This window comes from Capra hircus, chromosome 22, assembly GCF_001704415.2.
Source record: "Capra hircus breed San Clemente chromosome 22, ASM170441v1, whole genome shotgun sequence".
NCBI lineage: Eukaryota > Metazoa > Chordata > Mammalia > Artiodactyla > Bovidae > Capra > Capra hircus.
In genome coordinates this window covers 51,651,701-51,668,596 of record NC_030829.1, presented here as the reverse complement: position 1 = coordinate 51,668,596, position 16,896 = coordinate 51,651,701, and the positions used below count along the sequence as shown (strand labels likewise).

Here is a 16,896-nt window from a genome sequence, read left to right as displayed (position 1 = left end):
CAGGTTGATGGCAGAATTTGGTCCTTTGTGCTTGTAGGATCGAGATAGTGACTCTCTTGCGTGCTATTGGCTGGGGTTGGTCTCAGTTCCTAGAGGCTGTAACCAGGCCTTTGCTCATCTCCATCTTCAAAGGCAGCAATGGCCAGTGGAGGCCTTCCCTTTCTCCTAATCTCTCTGACTTCTGAGAGCTTGAATTTCCTAATAATTTTTGATTCAAGTGACATGTATTTTCATCTTACAAGTTATGTAGCTGGCCCTGGCCAGTGGTGTCTCCACACTCCCCACATCACTTAAAGGAGACTCTGGAAGTCATTCTCAGAGCAACTGATTTCACTCCATCCTTGTGGGGAAAACATCCAGATTTCTTTTTGAAGCCTTGAGAACACAACAAGAAATATAGTTAAAAATAACCAGAGTACCTGGGCTGATTAGCCGAGGTCAGTGAGTCCTGCATGAGCAGTGGGAAAGTGAAAGGTGAGGACTCAGGAATATCGGGTCACCACAAGTTAGAACGCTGCTTGCGAACGCACTGATGGGTTCTCTGATGTTCCTGTGGGGATCTTTGCTTCCAGTCATCTGGAGCCCTTTGTACAGAAAATAACATAGAAGTTCCAAAGAAAATCATTCGCTGGGGACGCGACTGGGAACATGGGAAACTTATGTTATCTAAAAACCCCAGACACTTTCTGCATACCAAGAGCTCAATAAAAGCGATATCGAATTTGTCAGCGGGGTTCTTGATCCTTGAGATCTTGAGTCTCCCGGTCCCATCTTTAAAACTTTAATTCTGTCTGTAGTTTCTTTTTTCCAAACTGTATGTTGACCCACTTTTGATCCTTACCCGCTGTGCTGGCCACAGCACATACTTACCCAGCTTTCATGTGCTGTCTTCACCCGTAGTCTTGAGCACCAGAGGACAGGGGACAGCTCAGGAAGGGAAGAAAGAGAGTGGGAGTTGGCACAGCACAGAAAGGGACCCCCAGAGCAGCCTGTCAATGCTCATTGTGCTGCAAGTCAAAAAGCTGAATCTCCAGGCCGCTTGAAGCAGTGGGCTGCAGGAGCGATGCAGGGCTGACCAGGGTGGTGATGGGGGCCAGGCAGAGGCGGCCTGGGGGTCATCTGAGACAGAAGTAGGAGGCCTCATATCGGACCGGGAAAAGTTTACTCAAGAGCCAGAGCCGAGTGCTGCCATCAGCACCGGTCTAGACCTCCCTCCCAAGGCCACACCGCCACCCCACCCAGGGCCTCCGTTTCCTCCCTGGTCTGATGGTGATAAGCCCTGCCCTGCCTCCTGACAAGAGTGCTGTGAGGACTTCCCTGGTGGTCCAGTGGTTAATAATGTGCTTGCCAATGCAGGGGACACCGGTTCGATTTCTGGTCCGGGAAGATTCCACGTGCCGCAGGGCAGCGAAGTCCGTGTACCACAACCACTGAGCCGCCTGCCCTAAAGCCTGTGGTCTGCCACAGGAAAAGCCGCTGAGATCAGAAGCCTGCACACCGCAACTAGAGAGTGGCCCCCACTCGCCACAACTAGAGAAAGCCCGTGCTCAGCAATGAAGACCCGAAAAAAATTAAAAAAACTCTTAGGTAGCCAGCGCTGCTGCTGTTTAGTCGCTATGTCATGTCTCTTTCAGGACCCCATGGACTGTAGTCCCCGAGGTTCCTCTGTCCATGGGATTCTCCAGGTAGGGATACTGGAGTTGGTTGCCACTTCCTCCTCCAGGGGATCTTCCTGACCCAGGGATCAAACCCGAATCTTCTGCTTGTCAGGTGGATTCTTTACTACTGAGCCACCTGGAAAACCCATATATCACACACAGCAGTATTATATATTTTACAAAAGAGTGCTGTGAGCTTAGAGGAGGTGGATTCACAGGAGCCCTTTGTATCCTGAAGGACCACACACAGAGGTCCCTTTCTTGGACTCAGGTCTCCAGGTTCTATAGATAACACGGCTGTGGGAGACTAGTAGGAGGGCAGGACACAAGGGCCCCCACTCTCCCCTCACAGAGTTTTCATCATGACCATCCCAGAGATTCATGTTCGGGTTATTGCACTGGATGGACCCCAGGCACCTCACTCACTGGAAGGAAACTGGCGCCACTGGAGGAAAACTCACTTCAATGAGCTCACCCACGGGCAAACAGGTGGCCATGGCAAGTGGAGGAGCCCCCAGCTTCAGCAGCTTCAGGGGCAGTCGGGGGCACCTGCTCTGTGCCCACTGCAGAACTTGGGTTTCACACCAGCACAGCATGGCTTTCACAAAACACAGTTCTAGCCCACCCCGTCCCTGCCACTCATCAGTCCTCCCAGTCTCCATCCCCATCCGACCCACGATCCCTCCTGCCCAGCTCCTCCCTTGTGTGTTGTTTTTAATCAAGGTCAGTATCTGAAAAGAGTTTCCCCCTCGGGAGGCAGTTTGCTGTTGGAGACATGAACAGTGGTTCTTTGCTTGTGGTGAGCTGTCTGAAAAGCGCTTTTAAAATCTCCAAATTACTTTGTTCTGTTTCTTCTTTTCCTTTCCTTTTAAAAAATTTGACTGTTTATTTATTTTGACTGTGCCAGATCTCTCACTGCTTTGCAGTGAAGGGTTACAGCTTTGTCCAGTTGCACCGAACAGGGGCTGAACTCTGGTTGTGGTATGCAGACTCCTCAGTGCGGTGGCTTCTCTTGTCGCAGAGCATGGGCTCTAGGCATGCAGGCTTCACTAGTTGCAGCACGTGGGCTCAGTAGCTGTGGGTTGTGGACTCTAGAGCACAGGATCAGGAGTTGGGGCCCACAGGCTTAGTTGTCCTACGGCATGTGGGATCTCCCTGGACCAGGGATCGAACCTGTGTCTCCTGCTTTGATGGAAGGATTCTTTACCGTTGTATCACTAGGGAAGTCCTTTCTTTTTCTTTCTTTCTTTCTGGTTTAATTTTTGCTGGCTTCCAAATTGTTTTTTGGAAATCAGAAAAGCAAGTGCCGCCTGGATCTATTGAGGTTGAACCTGGGATCAGGAGAGAGGTGGATTCATGAGAAATAGAATCAGAGGAGATTACATTCTGATTTCCAGTCCCTCATTCTCCCCAGGAGTTGGTCCCTTCTGTCTTTCCAAAGTGGATCAGTTCAGTTCAGTTGCTCAGTCGTGTCTGACTCTTTCCGAACCCATGGATCGCAGCACGCCAGACCTCCCTGTCCATCACCAACTCCTGGAGTTTACTCAAACTCATGTCCATCGAGTCGGTGATGCCATCCAGCCATCACATCCTCTGTCGTTCCCTTCTCCTCCTGCCCCTAATCCCTCCCAGCATCAGAGTCTTTTCCAGTGAGTCAACTCTTCGCATGAGGTGGACAAAGTACTGGAGTTCCAAAGTGCATAGTAGATGGCAAAACCTCAGAGGAGCTGCTGGAAGAGTGTTCCTACCTCCCCAGGGCACTCATGGACAGATGAAAGACATATACTAGGGCAAGCCAGTCAGTGGGAAGGGAACACAGAGGCACACAGGGAAGAATGTGTGGGCTTCGTGAGAAGGGCCTTGTCTTCCTCCATCCTCCCAGAAGTTGATGTCTGCATGGGCTCAGCCCACTTCCTGCTTGAAGTTCGTGGTCTCCAGGAGGCTGACCCTGAGGTCCTGAGGGTTTGCAGTCTTTGTCCTGGTAGAAGAATGAAAGAGCATTTGCTTTCCTGATGCACCCAAGGCATCCAGGGTCCTGTCTGGGGAGAGAACAGTCCCTCAGTCTCTCTGCTGACAGGTCTGGCCTGGACCCCCAGCTGCCCTGTCTACACCCATGTCCCCAGTAAAAACCCACTCACAAAAATGGTACCCATGCCCCACAGTCGGTTCACTGCCTGGGGCTGGCCCTGAGCCTGGTTCTCTTCTGCAAAGCTCAGGCACCTTCCCACTCAGCCCCCACCCGGGCCGAGGTCACCTTGTCACACAGTCCCAGATCCTGTGGAGAGGAGCTGGTAGGATGTTTGCTGTGCTTGGTGGTGGTGAGATTTGGAGCCCGAGCTTGGCTCAGCTGAGGCCCTTGGAATCACTGGGCTCAAGGCTGACTCTGAGCAGTCACCCCGATGCCCTGCAAGTACTCTGGCTAAGGTGTGGTTGGTGCAGCCTCTGTTGGTTTTATGTCCCCTGCCCTTCAGTACTTGTGGGTGGGATGGCGCTGCCCTCCTGTAAGCTGATCTGCTTCATCAAACCCTGTGCCTGGGAAGCCCAGGCTAGCTGAGGAGTTTCCAGGAGGACTTAGCCTCCCCATCTCCTCGCTTCACCTGAAGTGGTCAGTGGGAAGAAGGAAGTAGACACCAGCAGAGAGAGGGTCCTGATGCTCAACCTTCCTTCCCTGTTTCCTGCAGAGGGCAGGAGGGATGGCCAAATTGCCCTCCACTGGTCCCCGAGAGGTGGATAGCATGCTGGGTCAGTGGAGGGATTGGGTCCTCCACTAGGTCTGCCATTTCCTAGTGAGGGGGGAGGTGTCCTTGATTGAAAGATTTGCCTGTGGGTCTCATTTTCCATGACAACTGATCTATACAGAGAGCTGGTGGGTGTTCCCAGAGATCTGGGGCCCTGTTTAGAACTGGGTTTCCATTCCGATTGCCCCAGATCCTCAGGGACCGAAAGGGTGGCTGGGAGGAGAAAGGAGGGGGTGATGCAGGATCAAGGCTCCTACCTGAGTTTGTTGGGGGTGAAAAGTGTATGTGGATTTCCCAAAGACCGGATGTGGAGTTGGGGGGAACCTGGCTGGGGACAAGGGCGTGGTGTCTTTCCTGAGAAGAGCTCTGTTCTGACAGGCTGTGAAGACTAAAGCAGGATCCTGGAGGCATGGAAGGCTCACACTTGGCATTATAGGAGGCACAGCCTGAACCTGGCAGAGGACACGACACCGCATCCAGAGAGGATGGACGAGGGGACTTCAGTCTGAAGTCTGAGCAAAGGCAAAGGCTCAGAGGCAGGAAAGCATAGGGTGCATGTCAGGTTACCAGCCACCCAATAACCATGTGTATTGCTAGTTAGTTTCTATTGCAATCATCTCCCTTTCCTCCTTTGATTTGGGAGAAGGATACAGCTTGACCAAGGTGCCTCTGGGGCAATATCTGGGCTGTGTAACCGGGTTTCACAAAGCCCAGCTTTCTTTCCTTCTCCAAGACTGAGTGGGCAACTAAAGTGTGTATCCAGGCTGCCTCCTTCCAAGGTGGCCTGGCCAAGCCCCCAAGGGTCCCCCAGGGCAACTGAGTCCACGAGCCACCCTGGGCCTCACCGGCTTGAGGTATCTTGTGGTTGGGGTGGATGGGGCACCGTGACACCTGAGAACCTCAGGGCGGGGGTGTGGACAATGATGAGGATCAATATCCAGACCATGGTGCCCCTGCCTCAAGGCAGCTGGTCAGTGGCCACATGAGTGGCTGGCAGGAGCCCTAGATGACGGGGTGGAGGGTGGACAGTAGTTAGGGAAGAGCCTGGAACGCAAAGAAGTTAAACTGTGGGGCTTGTGGCTTCACTGAGATGAAAGGAGACAGGGGGAGGAGCTGGGCAGGAGTGGAGGGAGGTCAGAGGGGATGTAGACACTGTGTACTCCTTCCCTCTTGGAGGGCACAACCCACCTGAGCAAGCCTTACTGTGACACTTCCCATGTGCCCCAGAGAGGCCAAGGTATTAAGAGAGATGGAGAAACCATTTCTTCACCTTGCACAGGGGCCTCCCTGCCCACTGCCCAGAAAACCCATGAGGCAACAGCAAGGACTGTGGCAAGACCTGCTCACACCCTGGGAGGAGGGTAGGGATAGGGAAGGTTCCTGGTTGAACCTTTGCATCAGGCCCAGGTTGAGCATATAAGAAGCATCCCTCAGGCGGGAGGAGGCTGACCGGGGACCATGGAGACCCAGATGGCCAGCCTCTCGCTGGGACGGTGTTCCCTGTGGCTCCTGCTACTGGGACTATTGCTGCCCTCGGCAAGCGCCCAGGCCCTCAGCTACAGGGAGGCCGTGCTTCGTGCTGTGGGTCAGCTCAATGAGAAGTCCTCAGAAGTTAATCTCTACCGCCTCCTGGAGCTAGACCCGCCTCCCAAGGATGTGAGTTGGGGAGGGGGCTGGGGACGGGCCCTTCTCCCACCTGCCTTGGCCACACTGTTGCCCCCTCGCTCTGGCTGGTCCTCCTGTCAGGAAGGCACTTTTCCCTCTAGGTGGGCTCCCATCTCTTCCAGGAAACCTTCTCAGACCTGGGGCCCCTCCCAGCACCAGGCTTCCTGCCTTAGCCTCTCTGCTGTGGGATCAGGCACCCTGCACACCTGGCTCAGGCTCCCTGGACTTCTGGGAGCTCCAGGGATGGAGGGGTCACAGGCTCTGTGAGGTGACTTCCCTGCTAATGTCCCCCTGAACCTCGGTGTCTCCCTGCCAGGAGGGCCTCTGTCAGCCTGGAGGCTCCAGTGACGAGGGCTCTCCCTGCAGGTGGCCCTGACCTGAGGGGAGGCGCTGCCTGCAGCGCTGCTGTGAGGGCCGCTCCTGCTCTCTGTGTGCCCGTGAGGCCGGGCATGGGCTCTGTGCCCTGCCCTGTGCTCCCAGCACCAAGCCCAGAGCGGGACACACAGGGGGCTGGAGAGGCTGCTGTCCGGGTCGGGGGCAGAGACACAGGTTAGAGAAGGAAACATGAGCCTGAGGCCAGTCTCCCCACTTTGATCGTTGACCAGGTGGAGGACCAGGGAGCTCAAAAGCCTGTGAGCTTCAGGGTGAAGGAGACCGTGTGCCCCAGGACGAGCCAGCAGCCCCCGGAGCAGTGTGACTTCAAGGAGAATGGGGTGAGCCTGGGGGCGGGGAGTGAGGGCTGGGATCAATGCTTCTCAGCGAGCTGAGCAGGGTTCGGGAAGGTTTCCAGCATCTATGGGGTGAGGTGAGCCTGGGAGGTTACAGCCCGGGGGTTCCAGTTTGACCTTGAGCTCCCCTTGCAGCTGGTGAAACAGTGTGTGGGGACAGTCAGCCTGGATCCATCCAATGACCAGTTTGACCTAAACTGTAATGAGGTGAGTGGCCCCTTCTGGTTTTGGAGGATTCTAGGGGGTAGAGTGTGGAGCATGCTTTGGACCGATGACCCGCTGCCCCATCCAGGGTAGAGAAAAGCCCTCCTACCTGCACCCTTCTCTCCCCCAGGTCCCAGGTCTCCAGCCCTGGCTCTACATCCCTTAGAGCAGTGGTTCTCTGATGTGGTCCCTACCTGGGAACTGACATGAGAGAGATTGTCGTGTCTGAGAGCTCCTGAATCAGACTCTGGGGTGGGGTCCAGCCATTCGTATTTTCACAAGGCCCACAGGGGATTCTGACTGGGTTGAAGTAGAGAGGAGTAAACTCAGTGATGATCTCTAATCCCCTGCTCTTATCCGGCTTTGCTAGGATGGGCTTTAGACCCTTGGAAGCCCTATGTTGGCTGTGGACCTGTTTCTCCCTAGGTGTCTGTATATAGGGATTCAATCATATGCTTCAAAGATAACAGCCAGAGGGTGAACAGGGTCCAACACTCGTGGTTCCCAGTTAGAGGGCTGTTCAGGTGTGAAGTGAGGGATCTTGTCTTGACCCTTGCACAATCCCACAACAAATCTGTTTTGTCATGGTTTACAGCTTCAGAGTGTGAGGAGACTTCGCCCCCGGCGCCCACGTTTGCCAAGGCCAAGGCCAAGGCCAAGGCCAAGGCCAAGGTCATTGCCATTACCACGGCCACAGCCAAGGCGAATTCCAAGGCCAATACTATTACCTTGGCGACCTCCAAGGCCAATTCCAAGGCCACAGCCACAGCCAATTCCAAGGTGGTTGTGATAATCATTGGGAAGGCCAACATCAAGGTTAGCACTGCGGCCAAGACCAGTGCCAAGCCCACATCCATTCCTGCTGACATCTCCCATTCCAAGGTTTCCTGGAAAACAGCGAAGGATTGGGTGACATCACACCCATTAAAGAATTTTGATGAATCCTGAGTCCACAGAAGGGTCCTAAGGGTTTGACTTGTTTGCCTAGACTTCTGGACGGTGAAAAATAAATTCTGGTGAAGACAACTTTCCCCCACCTTCAGTTTCAATTTTCTCACCTCTTAACACTTACTGAGACCGAGTCCTTAAGTCTGAGAGGCCTCCTTTGAGTGTGTGTGTGTGTGTGTGCCTGTGCATGGGTGTGTATCTATGCACATGTATGTCTCTGTGTGTGTGTGAGATCACTCCTGTGAACACAGAGAAGCGTGAGGCCCCTATTCCTTCCAGGAGGGCACGGGGGAGGCAGCAGCCTCAGGAACTCCAGGACAGTGTCTACACCCTCAGGTCCCCCCCGAGCCCTTCACCCACCCCTGCCCTCCTCCTCCAACACCTAGTAGGATGTACAGAGACCTGCTGTGTGTGCAATGCTGGTGGGAATGCTGCTCCAGCTTTCATGGAGCTGACAGTCCATGAGGGGCCAGGCTTCTCACCTTGTTAAACACTCACAGAGTCACAGTTCAGTCTCAGGGCTAAGCTGGAAAGTTCAATGTCCAGAATGTCCCACCTGCCCTTGACAAATTTAACTCTGGAAAAGCCCACTCCTTTTGCCTTTTCCTGTGGCATCGAGACACATCTCTGTTTCCTTACCTGGTCCCAGATTTCAGTGGTGGGTTTGTGCTTAAGGATCACTTGGTATAAAAATTTGCACCATTAAATAGAAGCATCCTGCTCATTGGGGTGAAGAGCTCTGCATGAGGGTGACTCAGAATGACACACAGGTCACATGTGTTTGCCCCGGTGTTTCAGACACTGTTTCTGTCCTGCCCACTCCCCCTTCTCTAGCTGACCTTTGCTCTGGGGCAGACTGGAAGCACTGGGGAGTTTGAATCCAGGGAGCAGCTTCAACTAACCATTGAGAGGACTTGATAGAAAAACACCTCCTCTTCCTTAGTCCTTGGGCTCTCCTTAGTCCAGACATATCACACCTCTGTCTGAGGTTCCGGGCACTTCAGTGACCTCTTCATTGAACGTACTCTTCTGACTCAGGTCCTGCCCTGTCTCCCGTCTACGTCCCTGCTGGACCTTTCTGGAATTGCCTCCCAAACAAACTACTTCCACTAATACTTGTCTTAGGTCTGTTTCCGGGTCAAGACACAGATTCCTTTCTCTCAGAGGTACAGAGGGCAGGATCTCACAGAGGGTGTGCTTTGTTACCTGTCAGGTTTGTCTCCTCTTGGTGAGTAGGAGGGGCTGATTTCAGGAAAGTTCGTGCGTCTCACTCGACATCATTCTCACTGTGGGAGGAAACCCTAAAGGGAAACGCAGGGCTCTGTTGTGTCTGTGCCGGTGATACAGGCTTGCCCGAGCCAACTGTAAAATGGTCAGGATTTTTTTTTTAGCTGCTTGTTAAGCTCCTCGTAGCTTCAAAACAGTGGACATTCCTGCCAACGTGTTGATGCCTCCCAAGCTCCGTGTCACCCGGTCCTGTCCGTGCTGCTGAGGCAATGAGAACTGCAGGGAAGAGAGTTGGTACCAGAACACACAACTTGGAGTCTGCCGTTGTTGATGAAACTGAGTAGCAATGTCTTTATTTTCCAAAGCGCACACTAGATGTCAAAACCTGGGAAGAGCCACTGGAAGGGCTGTTTGTTTGTTTGTTTTGTTTTATTTATTTATTTTTATTGGAGGCTAATTACTTTACAATATTGTGGTGGTTTTTGCCGCACATCCACATGAATCAGCCATGGGTATACGGGTGTCCCCCATGCTGAACCTCCCTCCCACCGCACTCCCCATCCCATCCCTCAGGGTCATCCCAGTGCACCAGCCCTGAGCACCCTTTCTCATGCATCGAACCTGGACTGGTGGTCTCTTTCACATATGATAATACACATGTTTCAGTGCTATTCTCTCAAATCAACCCACTCTCGCCTTCTCCCACAGAGTCCAAAAGTCTGTTCTTTACATCTGTGTCTCTTTCACTGTCTCGCATATAGGGTCATCATTACCATATTTTAAAATTCCATACATATGCGTTAATATGCTGTATTGGCGTTTTTCTTTCTGACTTCCTTCGCTCTGTATAATAGGCTCCAGTTTCATCCACCTCATTAGAACTGATTCAAATGCATTCTTTTTAATAGCTGAGTGATATTCCTTTGTGCATATGTACCACAGCTTTCTTATCCATCCGTCTGCCAATGGACATCTAGGTTGCTTCCATGTTATTGTAAACAGTGCTGCGATGAACATTGGAGTACACGTGTCTCTTTCAATTCTGGTTTCCTCAGTGTATATGCCCAGCAGTGGGACTGCTGGGTCATATGGCAGTTCGATTTCCAGTTTTTTAAGGACTCTCCACACTATTCTCCATGGTGGCTGTCCTAGTTTGCATTCCCACCAGTAGTGTAAGAGGGTTTCTTTTTCTCCGCACCCTCTCCAGCATTTACTTTTGTAGACTTTTTGATAGCAGCCATTCTGACTGGTGTGAGATGGTACCTCATTGTGATTTTGATTTGCATTTCTCTGCTAATGAGTGATATTGAGCATTTTTTCATGTGTTTCTTAACCATCTGTATGTCTTCTTTGGAGAATATCTGTTTAGTTCTTTGGCCCAGTTTTTGATTGGGTCACATATTTTTCTGGAATTGAGCTGCAGGAGTTGCTTGCATATTTTTGAGATTAATTCTTTGTCAGTTGCTTCATTTGCTATTATTTTATCCCATTCTGAAGGCTGTCTTTTCACCTTGCTTATAGTTTCCTTCGTTGTGCAAAAGCATTTAAGTTTAACTAGGTCCCATTTGTTTATTTTTGCTTTTATTTCCATTACTCTGAGATGTGGGTCATAGAGGATCCTGCAATGATTTATGTCAGAGTGTTTTGCCTATGTTTTCCTCTAGGAGTTTTATAGTTTCTGGTCTTACATTTAGATCTTTAATCCATTTTGAGTTTATTTTTGTGTATGGTGTTAGAAAGTGTTCTAGTTTCGTTCTTTTACATGTGGTTGACCAGTTTTCCCAGCACCACTTGTTAAAGAGATTATCTTTTCCCCATTGTATATTCTTGCCTCTTTTGTCAAAGATAAGGTATCCATAGGTGCGTGGATTTATCTCTGGGCTTTCTATTTTGTTCCATTGATCTATGTTTCTGTCTTCGTGCCAGTACCATACTGTCTTGATGATTGTAGCTTTGTAGTATAGCCTGAAGTCGGGCCGGTTGATTCCTCCAGTTCCATTCTTCTTTCTCAAGATTGCTTTGGCTATTCAAGGTTTTCTGTATTTCCATACAAATTGTGAATTATTTGTTCTAGTTCTCTGAAAAGTACCGCTGGTATCTTGATAGGGATTCCATTGAACCTATAGATTGCTTCGGGTAGTATACTAATTTTCACTATATTGATTCTTCTGATCCATGAACATGGTATATTTCTCCATCTATTAGTGTCATCCTTGATTTTTTTCACCAGTGTTTTATAGTTTTCTATATACAGATCTTTTGTTCCTGGAAGGGCTGTTTCTACCTTCCCAGGGCACCCATGGACAGATGGAAGACCTCCACTAGGGCATGCCAGTCATTTGTGAGGGAACACAGAGGCACCCAGGAAAGGGGTAGGAGTGTGTGGGCTTCGTGTGAAGGGCCCTGTCTTTCTCCATCCTCACAGAAGTTGATGTCTGCATGGGCTCAGCTCACTTCCTGCTTGAAGGTCGTGGTCTCCAGGAGGCTGACCCTGAGGTCCTGAGGGTTTGCAGTCTTTGTCCTGGTAGAAGAATGAAAGAGGATTTGCTTTCCTGATGTACCCAAGGCACCCATGGTCCTGTTTGGGGAGAGAACAGCCCCTCAGTCTTTCTGCTGACAGGTCTGGCCTGGGCCCCCAGCTGCCTTGTCTACACTCATGTCCCCAGTAAAAACCCACTCACAAAAGTGGTACCCATGCCCCATGGTCTTCACTGCCTGGGGCTGGCCCTGAGCCTGGTTCTCTTCTGCAAAGCTCAGGCACCCTCCCACTCAGCCCCCACCCGGGCCGAGGTCACCTTGTCACACAGTCCCAGATCCTGTGGAGAGGAGCTGGTAGGATGTTTGCTGTGCTTGGTGGTGGTGAGATTTGGAGCCTGAGCTTGGCTCAGCTGAGGCCCTTGGAATCACTGGGCTCAAGGTTGACTCTGAGCAGTCACCCCGATGCCCTGCAAGTACTCTGGCTACGGTGTGGCTGGTGTAGCCTCTGTTGGTTTTATGTTCCCCCCTTCAGTACCTGGGGGTGGGATGGTGCTGCCCTCCTGTGAGCTGATCTGCTTCATCAAACCTGTGCCTGGGAAACCCCAGGCTAGCTGAGGAGTTTCCAGGAGGACTTAGCCTCCCCATCTCCTCGCTTCACCTGAAGTGGTCAGTGGGAAGGAGGAGGTAGACACTAGCAGAGAAAGGGTCCTGATGCTCAGCCCTCACCCAAGTCCGTCCTCACAATTCACTGGAACCTTCCCTATTTCCTGCAGAGGGCAGGAAGGAGGGCTAAATTGCCCTCCACTGGTCCCTGAGAGGTGGATAGCATGCTGGGTCAGTGGAGGGATTGGGTCCCCACTGGGTCTGCCATTTCCTAGTGAGGGAGGGTGTCGTTGATTGAAAGATATGCCTGTGGGTCTCATTTTCCTTGACAACTGATGTACACAGAGAGCTGGTGGTTGTTCCCAGAGATCTGGGGCCCTGTTTAGAACTGGGTTTCTGTTCCAATTGCCCCAGACTCTCAGGGACCAGAAGGGTGGCTGAGAGGAGAAAAGGAGGGGGTGATGCAGGATCAAGGCTCCTACCTGAGTTTGTTGGGGGTATAAAGTGTATGTGGATTCCCCAAACACCGGATGTGGAGTTGGTTGGAAGAATTGATTCTTTTGAACTGTGGTGTTGGAGAAGACTCTTGAGAGTCCCTTGGACTGCAAGGAGATCCAACCAGTCCATTCTGAAGGAGATCAGCCTTGGGATTTCTCATGAAGGAATGATGCTAAAGCTGAAATTCCAGTACTTTGGCCACCTCATGCAAAGAGTTGACTCATTGGGAAAGACTCTGATGCTGGGAGGGATTGGGGGCAGGAGGAGAAGGGGACGACCGAGGATGAGATGGCTGGATGCCATCACTGACTCGTTGGACGTGAGTCTGAGTGAACTCTGGGAGTTGGTGATGGACAGGGAGGCCTGGCGTGCTGCGATTATGGGGTCAAAAAGAGTCGGACACAACTGAGGGACTGAACTGAACTGAACTGGCTGGGCACAAGGGCGTGGTGTCTTTCCTGAGAAGAGCTCTGTTCTGGCAGGCTGTGAAGACTAAAGCAGGATCCTGGAGGCATGGAAGGCTCACACTTGGCATTATAGGAGGCACAGCCTGAACCTGGCAGAGGACACGACACCGCATCCAGAGAGGATGGACGAGGGGACTTCAGTCTGAAGTCTGAGCAAAGGCAAAGGCTCAGAGGCAGGAAAGCATAGGGTGGGCGTCAAGGTTACCAGTCACCCAGTAACCATGTGTATTGCTAGTTAGTTTCTATTGCAATCATCTCCCTTTCCTCCTTTTACTTGGGAGAAGGATACAGCTTGACCAAGGTGCCTCTGGGGCAATATCTGGGCTGTGTAACCAGGTTTCACAAAGCCCAGCTTTCTTTCCTTCTCCAAGACTGAGTGGGCAACCAGCACCATCCATCCAGGCTGCCACCTTCTAAGGCAGTCTGGCCAAGCCCCCAAGGGTCCCCCAGGGCAACTGAGTCCACGAGCCACCCTGGGCCTCACGGGCACATGGTCCTTCCCTGCTGGTGATGGATTCGAATGGGCTTCATGGTCTCAGGACTCCTCTGTCCCTTGGGCACATTCTTTTTCCCAGCTGTTCTTTCTTGTCCTCCCAGTGGGCCCCGCTCCCCCATCCCCACCCGTGTTCAACCAGAGCACTGAGCAGGGAGTCACTGAGGTCAAATCAGAAGGGATGTCCTGAAGTCTCTGTGAGCCAAGAGAAGTTTCCTTGTGTGGTTGCAGGTCAGGGAAGGCTTCTCAAGTTGGAAGACAGGTCAAACAGAGGTATCAGGTGCAGAGATGGGAGGAGAGCAGGAGGCTCTGAGAGGCTTGTGGTTGGGGTGGATGGGGCACCGTGACACCTGAGAACCTCAGGGCGGGGGTGTGGACAATGATGAGGATCAATATCCAGACCATGGTGCCCCTGCCTCAAGGCAGCTGGTCAGTGGCCACATGAGTGGCTGGCAGGAGCCCTAGATGACGGGGTGGAGGGTGGACAGTAGTTAGGGAAGAGCCTGGAACGCAAAGAAGTTAAACTGTGGGGCTTGTGGCTTCACTGAGATGAAAGGAGACAGGGGGAGGAGCTGGGCAGGAGTGGAGGGAGGTCAGAGGGGATGTAGACACTGTGTACTCCTTCCCTCTTGGAGGGCACAACCCACCTGAGCAAGCCTTACTGTGACACTTCCCATGTGCCCCAGAGAGGACAAGATATTAAGAGAGATGGAGAAACCATTTCTTCACCTTGCACAGGGGCCTCCCTGCCCACTGCCCAGAAAACCCATGAGGCAACAGCAAGGACTGTGGCAAGACCAGCTCACACCCCAGGAAGAGGGCAAGGATGGGGCGGGTCAGAAAGACTCCTGGTTTTTCCTTTGTATCAGGTCCAGACTGGGCATAAAAGATGTTCCTTGGGCTATGAGGAGGCTGACTGGGGACCATGGAGACCCAGAGGGCCAGCCTCTGCCTGAGACGGTATTCGTCGTGGCTACTGCTGCTGGGACTATTGCTGCCCTCGGCCTGCTCCGAGGCCCCCAGCTATAGGGAGGCTGTGCTTCGTGCTGTGGATCAGTTCAATGAGAGGTCCTCAGAAGTTAATCTCTACCACCTCCTGGAGCTAGACCCGCCTCCCAAGGATGTGAGTTGGGGAGGGGGCTGGGGACGGGCCCTTCTCCTGCCTGCCTTGGCCACACTGTCGCCCCCTCGCTCAGGCTGGTCCTCCTGTCAGGAAGGCACTTTTCCCTCTAGGTGGGCTCCCATCTCTTCCAGGAAACCTTCTCAGACCTGGGGCCCCTCCCAGCACCAGGCTTCCTGCCTTAGCCTCTCTGCTGTGGGATCAGGTGCCCTGCACACCTGGCTCAGGCTCCCTGGACTTCTGGGAGCTCCAGGGATGGAGGGGTCACAGGCTCTGTGAGGTGACTTCCCTGCTAATGTCCCCCTGAACCTCGGTGTCTCCCTGCCAGGAGGGCCTCTGTCAGCCTGGAGGCTCCAGTGACAAGGGCTCTCCCTGCAGGCGGCCCTGACCTCCCTGGGCCCCTCTGAGGGGAGGCGCTGCCAGCAGCGCTGCTGTGAGGGCCGCTCCTGCTCTCTGTGTGCCCGTGAGGCTGGGCACGGGCTCTGTGCCCTCCCCTGTGCTCCCAGCACCAAGCTCAGGCCCGGACACACATGGGGCTGGAGAGGCTACTGTCCGGGTGGGAGGCAGGGAGACAGATGAGAGAAGGAAACATGAGCCAAGCCCAGTCTCCCCACATTGATCGTTGACCAGGTGGAGGACCGGGGAGCTTGAAAGCCAATGAGCTTCATGGTGAACGAGACCCTGTGCCCCAGGCCAAGCCAGCAGCCCGCAGAGCAGTGTGACTTCAAGGAGAATGGGGTGAGCCTGGTGGCAGGGAGTGAGGGCTGGGATCAATGCTTCTCAGGGAAGGATTGAGCTGAACAGGGAACTTCGGGAAGGTTTCCAGCATCTAGGGGGTGAGGTTAGCCAGGGAGGTTATGGCCCGCGGGTTCCATTTTGACCTTGAGCTCCCCTTGCAGCTGGTGAAACCATGTGTGGGGACGCTCAGCCTGGACCAGCCTGATGATCAGTTTGGTCTAAACTGTAATGAGGTGAGTGGCCCTTTCTGTGTTGTGCAGATGCTAACAAGTGGGCTGTGGAGCATGCTTTGGACCGATGACCTGGTGCCCCATCCAGGGCAGAGAAAGGCCCTCCTACCCAGACCCCTCCCTCCCCCGAGCCCCAGGTCTCCAGCCCTGGCTCTGCGTCCTTTAGAGCAGTGTTTCTGTAATGTGGTCCCCACCGGGAACTGACATGAGACAGGTCTCAGGTCCCACTGAGCTCTCAGAATGAATCAGACTCTGGGGTGGGGTCCAGCCATTGTACTTTCACAAGGCCTTTAGGGAATTCTGACTGGGCTGAGAGGCATTGGGTTGAGAGGCACTGACTCAAGTAAGTAATGATGTTTCATCCCCTGCTCTAATCCAGCTTTGCTAGGATGGGCTTGTGGCCCTGCGAAACCCCATGTTGTCTGTGGATCTCAGTTTCTCCATAAGTCTCTGTACATAGGGATTCAATCACATGCTTCAAAGATAACAGCCAGAGGGTGAACCGGGCCCAACACTCGTGGTGTCCCAGTTACAGGGCTGTTCAGGTGTGAAGTGAGGGATGTTGTCTTGACCCTTGCCCCGTCCTACAACAAATCTGTTTTGTCATGGTTTACAGTTTCAGAGTGTCAGGAGACTTCATCCCCGGCATCAACATCTCCCAAGCGAAAGGCCATGGCCAAAGCCATTGCCATTGCCATTGCCACTGCCAAGGCCAGGGCCAAGACCATGGCCAAAGCCATTGCCATTACCACTGCCAAGGCCAGGGCTAAGGCCATGGCCAAAACCACTGTGATAATCATTGTGAAAGCCCAGGTCGAGTTTAGCACTGTGGCCAAGACCAATGCCAAGTCTACGTCCATTCCTGCTGACATCTCTCATTTCAAGGTTTCCTTGAAAATGGTGAAGGATTGGCTGCCATCACATCCATTAAAGAATTTTGGTGAATCCTGAGTCCACAGAAGAGTCCTAAGGGTCTGATTTGTTTTGGCTTAGACTTCTGGATGGTGGAAAATAAATTCTTGTGAAAACAACTTCCTCCAGGATTCAATTTCTACTTTCTCGCCTCTTCCCATTTATTGAGACTGAGTCCTTAACTCTCAG

The 16,896-nt window shown here is 52.7% G+C and overlaps 1 protein-coding gene and 1 pseudogene across 1 annotated transcript; both read left to right on the top strand.

The window, feature by feature from the left end:
- On the top strand, nucleotides 5,855–8,016 carry BAC7.5 (Bac7.5 protein). The gene is given in 4 exon segments (NM_001285545.1): nucleotides 5,855–6,052; nucleotides 6,667–6,774; nucleotides 6,925–6,996; nucleotides 7,589–8,016. Coding segments are annotated over 4 exon segments (573 nt in total). The 3' UTR covers nucleotides 7,784–8,016.
- Nucleotides 14,633–16,588, top strand: LOC102169712 (annotated as a pseudogene).